The 14,336-nt window shown below is 59.2% G+C and overlaps 1 protein-coding gene across 1 annotated transcript; it reads left to right on the top strand.

Annotated features, from left to right (window-relative positions):
* Window positions 1–5,995: 5,995 nt before the first annotated feature.
* Window positions 5,996–7,661, top strand: LOC149913602 (uncharacterized; the record flags this gene model as incomplete). The annotated part of the gene is made up of 1 exon (XM_090129348.1): window positions 5,996–7,661. A coding segment is annotated over exon 1 (1,578 nt), but the record flags the coding sequence as incomplete, so codon positions are not given.
* Window positions 7,662–14,336: the final 6,675 nt, after the last annotated feature.

Raw genomic sequence — 14,336 nt, 5'->3', positions numbered from 1 at the left:
TGAACTGGGAAGACCCCAAATGCATTTAGGGTTGAACTGGGAAGACCCCAACCCAACTGGAATTGAACGGGGAAGACCCCAGATGGGGGTCACCCCAACACCCCGTCCCCCCATCACTCCCTGTCACCTCTTCACGCTGTCCCCCATCCTATATTCACCCCGTTACCTTGTCACCCTGTCACCCTCTCGACCTGTCAACCCCGTCACGTTGTCACCCTGTCACCCCATAATCCTGTCACCCCATCACGTCGTCACCCTGTCACCCCACAATCCTGTCACCCCGTCACCTTGCCATGGCGTCACCCCATCACGTTGTCACCCCATCACCCCGTCACCATTACATTGTCCCCTCATCACCCCGTCACACTGTCACCCCATCACACTGTCACCCCATCACGTTGTCACCCCATAATCCCGTCACCCCATCACATTGTCACCTCATCAAGTTGTCACCCCATCACGTTGTCACCCCATCACGTCATCACCCCATAATCCTGTCACCCCATCACGTTGTCAGCCCATCACGTTGTCACCCCATCACCTCATCACATTGTCACCCCATCACGTCGTCACCCTGTCACCCCACAATCCTGTCACCCCGTCACCTTGCCATGGCATCACCCCATCACGTTGTCACCCCATCACCCCGTCACCATCACATTGTCCCCTCATCACCCCGTCACGCTGTCACCCCATCACCCCATGACCTGGTCACGTTGTCACCCCATCACATTGTCACCCCGTCACCCCATCACGTTGTCACCCCATAATCCCGTCACCCCATCACCTCATCACCCCACCACACTGTCACTTCATCACCCCGTCACACTGTCACCCCATCACATTGTCACCCCATCACGTTGTCACCCCATCACGTTGTCACCCCATCACATTGTCACCCCATAATCCTGTCACCCCACCACGTTGTCACCCCATCACGTTGTCACCCCATCATGTCGTCACCCCATAATCCTGTCACCCCCTATTGTCACCCCATCACATTGTCACCCCATCACGTCGTCACCCCATAATCCCACCCCCCACCCCCCCCCCCCACTTTGGGGTGAAAAACGGGACCTTCTGCTTTTTGCTTTCGGGACAGAAATGGGACTTTTTGTGGGGGGGGACGACGACATATTTCTTACTGGGGGGGGGGGAGGAGATTTGAAATCGGGTTATTTCCTTTTAGGGCAAAAGCCCTAATTGAATTAAATTCCTCCCCCCCCCCCCCCCCAAATCCCAGCACCCCACAGCCCCATAAACCCCAATTTTCCCCCCTTTCCCCCCTCCCCCCCCCATAAACCCCAATTTCCCCTTCCCTCCCCCCCCCATAAACCCCAATTTCCCTTCCCTCCCCCCCTCAAATCCCAGCACCCCCCACCCCCTATAAACCCCAATTTTCCCCTCCTTCCCCCCCCCTCACCCCCCATAAACCCCAATTTTCCCCCCTTCCCCCCCCATAAACCCGAATTTCCCCTTCCCTCTCCCCCCCCACCCCCCATAAACCCCAATTTCCCCTCCTTTCCCCCCCCCACCCCCCATAAACCCCACTTTCCCCTTCCCTCCTCCCCCCCCATAAACCCCAATTTCCCCCCCTTCCCCTCCCCACCCCCCATAAACCCCAATTTCCCCCCCTTACCCCCCCCACAGCCCCATAAACCCCAATTTTCCCCCCTTCCCCCCCCATAAACCCCAATTTCCCCTTCCCCCCCCAAATCCCAGCACCCCACAGCCCCATAAACCCCAATTTTCCCCCCTTCCCTCCTCCCCCCCCATAAACCCCAATTTCCCCCCCTCTCCCCCCCCATAAACCCCAATTTCCCTTCCCTCCCCCCCCTCAAATCCCAGCACCTCACAGCCCCATAAACCCCAATTTTCCCCTCCTTCTCCCCCCCTCACCCCCCATAAACCCCAATTTCCCCCCCCCCACCCCCCATAAACCCCAATTTCCCCTTCCCTCTCCCCCCCCACCCCCCATAAACTCCAATGTCCCCTTCCCTCCCCCCCCTCAACTCCCAGCACCCCACAGCCCCATAAACCCCAATTTTCCGCCCCTTCCCCCCCCCAGCCCCCACAAACCCCAATTTCCCCCCCCCCACCCCCATAAACCCGAATTTCCCCTTCCCTCTCCCCCCCCACCCCCCATAAACCCCAATTTCCCCTTCCCTCCCCCCCCTCAACTCCCAGCACCCCACAGCCCCATAAACCCCAATTTTCCCTCCCTTCCTCCCCCCACCCCCCATAAACCCCAATTTCCCCTTCCCTCCTCCCCCCCCCCATAAACCCCAATTTCCCCCCCCCCCACCCCCCATAAACCCCAATTTCCCCCCCCCCACCCCCCACAAACCCCAATTTCCCACCGATTTCCCCCCCCCCCCCACCCCAAAGAAAGAAAAAAAAGGAAGAACTTGGATTCCTTCCCGCCGGGGTTCAGGTTCAGTCCCTTATCACTAAGATTAGGGTGGGGTGGGGAGGGGGGGGGGGGTGGAGGAAAAAGGGGGGGGGGATAAAAGAGGGGGGGGGGGGGACGCCGCCCCATAGATCTCGAAAGGGGCAAAGGTCCCCTCGGCTGCACCTGCATTGGGGCCGGGCGGTGAGATGGGGGGGACCCCAAAAAGGGGGGGTTCCCCTTTCGTCTTCATCGTCGTCATCATCGTCATCCTCTGTTCCGGGTCTGGGGGGGGGGATGTGGGTGAGTGCGAAAGGGGGGGAAATGGGGGGGAAATGGGGGGGAAATGGGGGGGAATGAGGGAGGAATGGGGTGAAAAGGGGAGGAAATGGGGGGAAATGGGGTGAAAAGGGGGGAAATGAGGGGGGAATGGGGTGAAAAGGGGGGAAATGGGGGGAAAAGGGGGGGAATGAGGAGGGAAAAGGGAAAATGGGGGGGAATGGGGGGCAATGGGGGGCAATGGGGTGAAAAGGGGGGAAATGGGGGAGGAATGGGGTGAAAAGGGGGGAAGTGAGGGGGAATGGGGTGAAAAGGGGGAGATGGGAGGGAAATGGGGGTGAAAAGGGGGAAAAGGGGAGGAATGGGGGGGAAAGGGGAGGAATGGGGGGAAAATGGGGGGGCAATGGGGTAAAAAGGGGGAGATGGGGGCGAAATGGGGTGAAAAGGGGGAAATGGGAGGGAAAGGGGGGGGAAAGAGGAGGGAAAAGGGGAGGAATGGGGGGGAATGGGGTGAAAAGGGGGGAAATGGGGGGGAATGGGTGAGGAATGGGGTGAAAAGGGGGAGATGGGGGGGAATGGGGGGCAATGGGGTGAAAAGGGGGGAATGGGGGGGAAATAGGGGGAATGGGGTGAAAAGGGGAGGAAATGGGGGGAAAAGGGGGGGAATGAGGAGGGAAAAGGGGGGAAATGGGGGGGAATGGGGGGAGATGGGGTGAAATGAGGGGGAATGGGGTGAAAAGGGGGGAAATGGGGGGGGAATGGGGTGAAAAGGGGAGATGGGGGAAATGGGGTGAAAAGGGGGAAATGGGGGGAAATGGGGTGAAATGAGGGGGAATGGGGGGGAAATGGGGGGAAAAGGGGGGGGAATGAGGAGGGAAAAGGGGAGGAATGGGGGGCAATGGGGTGAAAAGGGGGAGATGGGGGGAATGGGGTGAAATGAGGGGGAATGGGGTGAAAAGGGGGGAAATGAGGGAGGAATGGGGGAAAATGGGGTGAAAAGGGGGAAATGGGGGGAAAAGGGGGGAAAAGGGGGGAAATGGGGGGAAATGGGGGAAGAATGGGGGAAAATGGGGCGAAAAGGGGGAGATGGGGGAGAAATTGGGAGGAAATGGGGGGAAATGGGGTAAAAATGGGGCAAAAATTGGGCAAATGTGGGGCAGAGGGGGGTCCCATTGGGGCTGTTCTGCCCCATAGGGTTTGTTGTTTTGGGGGGGAGGAACTTTGAGCCCCCATAGGGGCAGCATTGGCTCCATAGAGACCCACAGAGCCCCATATGTCCCCATAGTGTCCCATAGTGCCCCATAGAATCTCATATGTCCCCTTATGTCCCCATAGAGCCCCATGGAACCCCATAGAACCCCATAAAACCCCATAGAATCCCATATATCCCAATAGAGACCCATAGAACCTCATAGAATCCCATATGTCCCCATAAAACCCCATAGAGCCCCATAGTGCCCCATATGTCTCCATAGTGCCCCATAGTGCCCCATAAGTCCCCATATGTCCCCATATGTCCCCATAGTGCCCCATATTTCCCCATAGTGCCCCATAGTGCCCCATAGAGCCCCATAGAACCTCATAGTGCCCCATATTTCCCCATAGTGCCCCATAGTGCCCCATAAGTCCCCATATGTCCCCATATGTCCCCATAGTCCCCCATAGTGCCCCATAGTGCCCCATATGTCCCCATATGTCCCCATAGTGCCCCATAAGTCCCCATATTTCCCCATAGTGCCCCATAGTGCCCCATAGAGCCCCACAGAACCCCATAGAACCTCATAGAGTCCCATAGTGCCCCATAGTGCCCCATAGTGCCCCATAAGTCCCCATATGTCCCCATATGTCCCCATAGTCCCCCATAGTGCCCCATAGTGCCCCATATGTCCCCATATGTCCCCATAGTGCCCCATAAGTCCCCATATTTCCCCATAGTGCCCCATAGTGCCCCCATAGAGCCCCATAGTGCCCCATAGTGCCCCATAGTGCCCCATAGAGCCCCACAGAACCCCATAGAACCTCATAGAGTCCCATAGTGCCCCATAAGTCCCCATATCTGGTTTTATTTGTGGGGTGGAGGTGACACTTCCTGGTAGGGCGCAGCGAGCAGCGCCACCGCCGTGACCTCTGACCCCGCAGCGGCAGCTTTGGGGACACCTCACGTGTCACCACCCGGGTGACCCCAAAGTGACACCGGGTGTGGCACCACGCCTGTAGCACCTCACCTGTGTCCCCGGTGTCACCGGGTGTGTCCCCATAGTGTCACCACGTGTGTCACCTCACGTGTGTCCCCATAGTGTCACCACGTGTGTCCCCACGCGTGTGTCACCTCACGTGTGTCCCCAGTGTCAGTGTGTGTGTCCCCACGCGTGTGTCACCTCACCTGTGTCCCCATAGTGTCACCACGTGTGCCACCACGCGTGTGTCACCTCACCTGTGTCCCCATAGTGTCACTCTGTGTGTCACCTCACGTGTGTCACCTCACCTGTGTCCCCATAGTGTCACCACGTGTGTCACCACACGTGTGTCACCTCACCTGTGTCCCCTAGCGTCACCACGTGTGCCACCACGCGTGTGTCCCCATAGTGTCACCACGTGTGTCCCCACGCGTGTGTCACCTCACGTGTGTCCCCAGTGTCAGTGTGTGTGTCCCCACGCGTGTGTCACCTCTCCTGTGTCCCCATAGTGTCACCACATGTGCCACCACGCGTGTGTCCCCATAGTGTCACTCTGTGTGTGTCCCCACGCGTGTGTCACCTCACCTGTGTCCCCATAGTGTCACTCTGTGTGTGTCCCCACGCGTGTGTCACCTCACGTGTGTCCCCATAGTGTCACTCTGTGTGTGTCACCACGCGTGTGTCACCTCATGTGTGTCCCCAGTGTCACTGGATGTGCCCCCATAGTGTCACTGTGTGTGTCACCACGCGTGTGTCACCTGACCTGTGTCCCATAGTGTCACTCTGTGTGTGTCACCTCATGTGCGTCCCCATAGTGTCACCACGTGTGTCACGTCACCTGTGTCCCCATAGTGTCCCCAGTGTCACTCTGTGTGTCCCCACGCGTGTGTCACCTGACCTGTGTCCCCAATGTGCCACCATGTGTGTCACCACGCGTGTGTCACCTCACCTGTGTCCCCATAGTGTCACTGCGTGTCACGGGGTGGCCGTGGGGACAAAATGGGGCCGGGGACACGGAAGGGGGGAGGTGGAGGAGGGGACAACGTGGGGACAACACTGAGAGGTGCCACCAACACCCCGCAGGGACAGCAGGGACGGGGAGGACAGCAGGCTGGGACAACAGGCAGAGCTTCAGCAACAGCAGCACCAGAACGGACAGCGGGGACAACAGGGAGAGCAGAGGGGAGCCAGGAGGCACAGACACAACCGCAACAGGTGACACAACCGCAACAGGCGACATGACCACAACAGGCAACAACACAACCGCAACAGGCAAAGAAACGACCTCAACAGGCAACAACATGACCACAACAGGCAATGAAACGACCTCAACAGGTGACACGACCACAACAGGCAACAACACGACCTCAACAGGCAATGACATGACTGCAACAGGCAACAACACGACCGCAACAGGTGATACAACCACAACAGGCAATAACACGACCAGAGCAGGCAAACCTTCATCCACCACCTCCACGACAACAGTCACCACCTCCGAAACTTCACCCACCTCCACATCCAAACCCTCATCCACCACTTCCACAACAGTCACCACCTCTGAAACTTCACCCACCTCCACCTCCAAACCCTCATCCACCACTTCCACAACAGTCACCACCTCCGAAACTTCACCCACCTCCACCTCCAAACCCTCATCCACCACCTCCACAACAGTCACCACCTCCGAAACTTCACCCACCTCCACCTCCAAACCCTCATCCACCACTTCCACAACAGTCACCACCTCCGAAACTTCACCCACCTCCACCTCCAAACCCTCATCCACCACCTCCACAACAGTCACCACCTCCGAAACTTCACCCACCTCCACCTCCAAACCCTCATCCACCACCTCCACAACAGTCACCACCTCCGAAACTTCACCCACCTCCACCTCCAAACCCTCATCCACCACCTCCACGACAACAGTCACCACCTCCGAAACTTCACCCACCTCCACCTCCAAACCCTCATCCACCACCTCCACAACAGTCACCACCTCCGAAACTTCACCCACCTCCACCTCCAAACCCTCATCCACCACCTCCACGACAGTCACCACCTCCGAAACTTCACCCACCTCCACCTCCAAACCCTCATCCACCACCTCCACAACAGTCACCACCTCTGAAACTTCACCCACCTCCACCTCCAAACCCTCATCCACCACCTCCACGACAGTCACCACCTCCGAAACTTCACCCACCTCCACCTCCAAACCCTCATCCACCACCTCCACGACAACAGTCACCACCTCCGAAACTTCACCCACCTCCACCTCCATACCCTCATCCACCACCTCCACAACAGTCACCACCTCCGAAACTTCACCCACCTCCACCTCCAAACCCTCATCCACCACCTCCACAACAGTCACCACCTCTGAAACTTCACCCACCTCCACCTCCAAACCCTCATCCACCACCTCCACGACAGTCACCACCTCCGAAACTTCACCCACCTCCACCTCCAAACCCTCATCCACCACCTCCACGACAGTCACCACCTCCGAAACTTCACCCACCTCCACCTCCAAACCCTCATCCACCACCTCCACGACAACAGTCACCACCTCCGAAACTTCACCCACCTCCACCTCCAAACCCTCATCCACCACCTCCACAACAGTCACCACCTCCGAAACTTCACCCACCTCCACCTCCAAACCCTCATCCACCACCTCCATGACAACAGTCACCACCTCCGAAACTTCACCCACCTCCACCTCCATACCCTCATCCACCACCTCCACAACAGTCACCACCTCCGAAACTTCACCCACCTCCACCTCCAAACCCTCATCCACCACCTCCACAACAGTCACCACCTCTGAAACTTCACCCACCTCCACCTCCAAACCCTCATCCACCACCTCCACAACAGTCACCACCTCCGAAACTTCACCCACCTCCACCTCCAAACCCTCATCCACCACCTCCACGACAGTCACCACCTCCGAAACTTCACCCACCTCCACCTCCAAACCCTCATCCACCACCTCCACAACAGTCACCACCTCTGAAACTTCACCCACCTCCACCTCCAAACCCTCATCCACCACCTCCACGACAACAGTCACCACCTCCGAAACTTCACCCACCTCCACCTCCAAACCCTCATCCACCACCTCCACGACAACAGTCACCACCTCCGAAACTTCACCCACCTCCACCTCCAAACCCTCATCCACCACCTCCACGACAACAGTCACCACCTCCGAAACTTCACCCACCTCCACCTCCAAACCCTCATCCACCACCTCCACGACAGTCACCACCTCCGAAACTTCACCCACCTCCACCTCCAAACCCTCATCCACCACCTCCACAACAGTCACCACCTCTGAAACTTCACCCACCTCCACCTCCAAACCCTCATCCACCACCTCCACGACAGTCACCACCTCCGAAACTTCACCCACCTCCACCTCCAAACCTTCATCCACCACCTCCACGACAACAGTCACCACCTCCGAAACTTCACCCACCTCCACCTCCAAACCCTCATCCACCACCTCCACGACAACAGTCACCACCTCCGAAACTTCACCCACCTCCACCTCCAAACCCTCATCCACCACCTCCACAACAGTCACCACCTCCGAAACTTCACCCACCTCCACCTCCAAACCCTCATCCACCACCTCCACGACAACAGTCACCACCTCTGAAACTTCACCCACCTCCACCTCCAAACCCTCATCCACCACCTCCACAACAGTCACCACCTCCGAAACTTCACCCACCTCCACCTCCAAACCCTCATCCACCACCTCCACGACAGTCACCACCTCCGAAACTTCACCCACCTCCACCTCCGAACCCTCATCCACCACCTCCACAACAGTCACCACCTCCGAAACTTCACCCACCTCCACCTCCAAACCCTCATCCACCACTTCCACAACAGTCACCACCTCCGAAACTTCACCCACCTCCACCTCCAAACCCTCATCCACCACTTCCACAACAGTCACCACCTCCGAAACTTCACCCACCTCCACCTCCAAACCCTCATCCACCACCTCCACAACAGTCACCACCTCCGAAACTTCACCCACCTCCACCTCCAAACCCTCATCCACCACTTCCACAACAGTCACCACCTCCGAAACTTCACCCACCTCCACCTCCAAACCCTCATCCACCACTTCCACAACAGTCACCACCTCCGAAACTTCACCCACCTCCACCTCCAAACCCTCATCCACCACCTCCACGACAGTCACCACCTCCGAAACTTCACCCACCTCCACCTCCAAACCCTCATCCACCACCTCCACGACAACAGTCACCACCTCCGAAACTTCACCCACCTCCACCTCCAAACCCTCATCCACCACCTCCACAACAGTCACCACCTCCGAAACTTCACCCACCTCCACCTCCAAACCCTCATCCACCACCTCCACAACAGTCACCACCTCCGAAACTTCACCCACCTCCACCTCCAAAACTTCACCCACCAGCACCTCCACAACAGTCACCACCTCCACCACCTCCCAACCTTCATCCACCACATCCACAACAACCGCCTCCACCTCCGAAACTTCACCCACCTCCACCTCCAAACCTTCATCCACCACCTCCACAACAGTCACCACCTCCGAAACTTCACCCACCTCCACCTCCAAACCCTCATCCACCACCTCCACAACAGTCACCACCTCCGAAACTTCACCCACCTCCACCTCCAAACCCTCATCCACCACTTCCACAACAGTCACCACCTCCGAAACTTCACCCACCTCCACCTCCAAACCCTCATCCACCACTTCCACAACAGTCACCACCTCCGAAACTTCACCCACCTCCACCTCCAAACCCTCATCCACCACCTCCACAACAGTCACCACCTCCGAAACTTCACCCACCTCCACCTCCAAACCCTCATCCACCACCTCCACAACAGTCACCACCTCCGAAACTTCACCCACCTCCACCTCCAAACCCTCATCCACCACCTCCACAACAGTCACCACCTCCGAAACTTCACCCACCTCCACCTCCAAACCCTCATCCACCACCTCCACAACAGTCACCACCTCCGAAACTTCACCCACCTCCACCTCCAAACCCTCATCCACCACCTCCACAACAGTCACCACCTCCGAAACTTCACCCACCTCCACCTCCAAACCCTCATCCACCACCTCCACGACAACAGTCACCACCTCAGAAACTTCACCCACCTCCACCTCCAAACCCTCATCCACCACCTCCACAACAGTCACCACCTCCGAAACTTCACCCACCTCCACCTCCAAACCCTCATCCACCACTTCCACAACAGTCACCACCTCCGAAACTTCACCCACCTCCACCTCCAAACCCTCATCCACCACTTCCACAACAGTCACCACCTCCGAAACTTCACCCACCTCCACCTCCAAACCCTCATCCACCACCTCCACAACAGTCACCACCTCCGAAACTTCACCCACCTCCACCTCCAAAACTTCACCCACCAGCACCTCCACAACAGTCACCACCTCCACCACCTCCAAACCTTCATCCACCACATCCACAACAACCGCCTCCACCTCCGAAACTTCACCCACCTCCACCACCAAACCTTCATCCACCACCTCAGCAGACGCCTCCACCTCCACCACCTCCAAAACTTCACCCACCAGCACCTCCACAACAGTCACCACCTCCACCACCTCCAAGCCTTCCTCCGTCACCTCCACAACAACAGCCTCCACATCGACCACCTCCAAACCTTCACCCAACCCCTCCTCCACAACAGCGACCTCGACCAGCAACTCCAAACCTTCAACCACCGTCTCAGCAACAGTCGCTACCTCTACAACCTCTGTGGCAACTACCACAACAGCCTCCAACACCGGGACCTCCACCAGCCCCACAACGTCCTCTGCAACCACACAACCTACAATTGCCTCCACCACAACCTCCAACACCGTGACTTCTGCCAACTCCGTGACCTCCATCAGCCCCACAGCCTCCAACACTGTGACTTCTGGCAGCCTCAAAACCTCCACCACAATCACCCAACACACAACTGCTTCCACCACAACCTCCAACACCGCGACTTCTGCCAGCACCGCGACCTCCATCAGCCCCACAACCTCCAACACTGCAACTTCTGGCAGCCCCACAACAGTCACCAGCCCCACAACCTCCACCACAACCACCAAACCTACAACTGCCTCCACCACAACCTCCAACACTGTGACTTCTGCCAACACCGGGACCTCCACCAGCCCCACAACCTCCTCTGCAACCACCCAACCTACAACTGCCTCCACCACAACCTCCAACACCGCGACTTCTGCCATCACTGTGACCTCCGTCAGCATCTCAACCTCCAACACTGCGACTTCCGCCAACACCGGGACCTCCAATAGCCCCACGACCTCCAAGACCACGACCTCCGACAGCCCCACAACCACCCCCACCCCACCCACGACCAGCCCCACAACCACCATAACCCACCCCACAACCACCCCCACCCCACCCACGACCAGCTCCACAACCACCATAACCCACCCCACAACCACTGACACCCCAAGAACCCACCCGACAACAACCGACACCCCAACAACCCGCCCCACAACCATCCCCACCCCACCCACCACCAGCCCCACAACCACCCCCACCCCATGGACCAGCAGCCCCACAACCACCATAACCCACCCCACAACCACCGACACCCAAAAAACCCACCCCACAACCACCCCCACCCTACCCACCACCAGCCCCACAACCACCTTAACCCACCCCACAACCACTGACACCCCAACAACCAGCCCCACAACCACCGACACCCCAACAACCCACCCCACAACCACTGACACCCCAACCACCCACCCCACAACCACCGACACCCCAACAACCCGCCCCACAACCATCCCCACCCCACCCACCACCAGCCCCACAACCACCTTAACCCACCCCACAACCACCGACACCCCAACAACCCACCCCACAACCATCCCCAACCCACCAACCACCAGCCCCACAACCACCGACACCCCAACCACCCCACCCACAAGCACCGATACCCCAACAACCCGCCCCACAACCATCCCCACCCCACCCACCACCAGCCCCACAACCACCTTAACCCACCCCACAACCACCGACACCCCAACAACCCACCCCACAAACACCCCCACCCCACCCACCACCAGCCCCACAACCACCTTAACCCACCCCACAACCACTGACACCCCAACAACCAGCCCGACAACCCCAACCACAACCACCGGCCCTACAACCGCAACCACGACCACCACCAGCCCCACAACCACCCCCATCCCACCCACCACCAGCCCCACAACTACCATAACCCACCCCACAACAACTGACACCCCAACCACCCACCCCACAACCACGGACACCCCAACAACCCGCCCCACAACCATCCCCACCCCACCCACGGCCAGCCCCACAACCACCGACACCCCAACCACCCCACCCACAAGCACCGATACCCCAACCACCCACCCCACAACCACCCCCACTCCACCCACCACCAGCCCCACAACTACCATAACCCAACCCACAACCACCCCCACCCCAACAACCAGCCCCACAACCACCGACACCCCAACCACCACCAGCCCCACAACCCCAACCACCCACCCCACAACCACTGACACACCAACCACCCACCCCACAACCACCGACACCCCAACAACCCACCCCACAACCATCCCCACCCCACCCACCACCAGCCCCACACCCACCATAACCCACCCCACAACCACCGACACCCAAACAACCCACCCCACAACCACCCCCACCCCACCGACCAGCAGCCCCACAACCACCATAACCCACCCCACAACCACCCCCACCCCAACAACCCACCCCACAACCACTGACACCCCAACAACCAGCCCGACAACCCCAACCACAACCACCGGCCCTACAACCGCAACCACGACCAACACCAGCCCCACAACCACCCCCATCCCACCCACCACCAGCCCCACAACTACCATAACCCACCCCACAACCACTGACACCCCAACAACCCACCCCACAACCACTCCCACCCCTACAATTCACCCCACAACCACCAACACCCCAACAACCAGCCCCACAACCATCCCCACCCCAACCACCACCAGCCCCACAACACCAACCACCCACCCCACAACCACCCCCACCCCAACCACCCACCCCATAACCACTGACACCCCAACAACCCACCCCACAACCACCGACACTCCAACAACCCACCCCACAACCACCCCCACCCCAACCACCCACCCCACAACCACTGACACCCCAACAACCCGCCCCACAACCCCAACTACAACCACCAGCCCCACAACCCCAACCACAACCACCTCCAGCCCCACAACCACCCCAAACCCAACCACCCACCCCACAACCACCCCCACCCCAACCACCCTCCCCACAACCCACCCCACCCCACCCAGCACCAGCCCCACAACCACCCCCATCCCAACTACCCACCCCACAACCACCCCCATCCCAACTACCCACCCCACAACCAACGACACCCCAACCGCCCACCCCACAACCACCCCCACTCCACCCACCACCAGCCCCACAACTACCATAACCCACCCCACAACCACTGACACCCCAACAACCAGCCCCACAACCACCAACACCCCAACCACCCACCCCACAACCACCGACACCCCACCCACCACCAGCCCCACAACCCCAACCACCCACCCCACAACCACCGACACCCCAACAACCCACCCCACAACCACCCCCACCCCACCCACCACCAGCCCCACAACCACCTTAACCCACCCCACAACCACTGACACCCCAACAACCAGCCCGACAACCCCAACCACAACCACCGGCCCTACAACCGCAACCACGACCACCACCAGCCCCACAACCACCCCCATCCCACCCACCACCAGCCCCACAACTACCATAACCCACCCCACAACCACTGACACCCCAACCACCCACCCCACAACCACCGACACCCCAACAACCAGCCCCACAACCACCCCCATCCCACCCACCACCAGCCCCACAACCACCATAACCCACCCCACAACCACCGACACCCCAACAACCCACCCCACAACCACCTTAACCCACCCCACAACCACCCCCACCCCAACCACCCACCCCACAACCACTGACACCCCAACAACCCACCCCACAACCACCGACACTCCAACAACCCACCCCACAAGCAGCAACACCCCAACCACTCACCCCACAACCACCGACACTCCAACAACCAGCCCCACAACCACCCCCACCCCAACCACCCACCCCACAACCACTGACACCCCAACAACCCGCCCCACAACCCCAACTACAACCACCAGCCCCACAACCCCAACCACAACCACCTGCAGCCCCACAACCACCCCCACCCCAACCACCCTCCCCACAACCCACCCCACCCCACCCAACACCAGCCCCACAACCACCCCCATCCCAACTACCCACCCCACAACCACCGACACCCCAACCACCCACCCCACAACCACCCCCACTCCACCCACC

Source organism: Phasianus colchicus, chromosome 36 (genome assembly GCF_987193195.1).
Source record: "Phasianus colchicus chromosome 36, bPhaCol1.hap1.1, whole genome shotgun sequence".
Taxonomy (NCBI): Eukaryota; Metazoa; Chordata; class Aves; order Galliformes; family Phasianidae; genus Phasianus; species Phasianus colchicus.
Note: the sequence above shows the minus strand (reverse complement) of the source record. Positions and strands in the feature narration are given on the sequence as shown.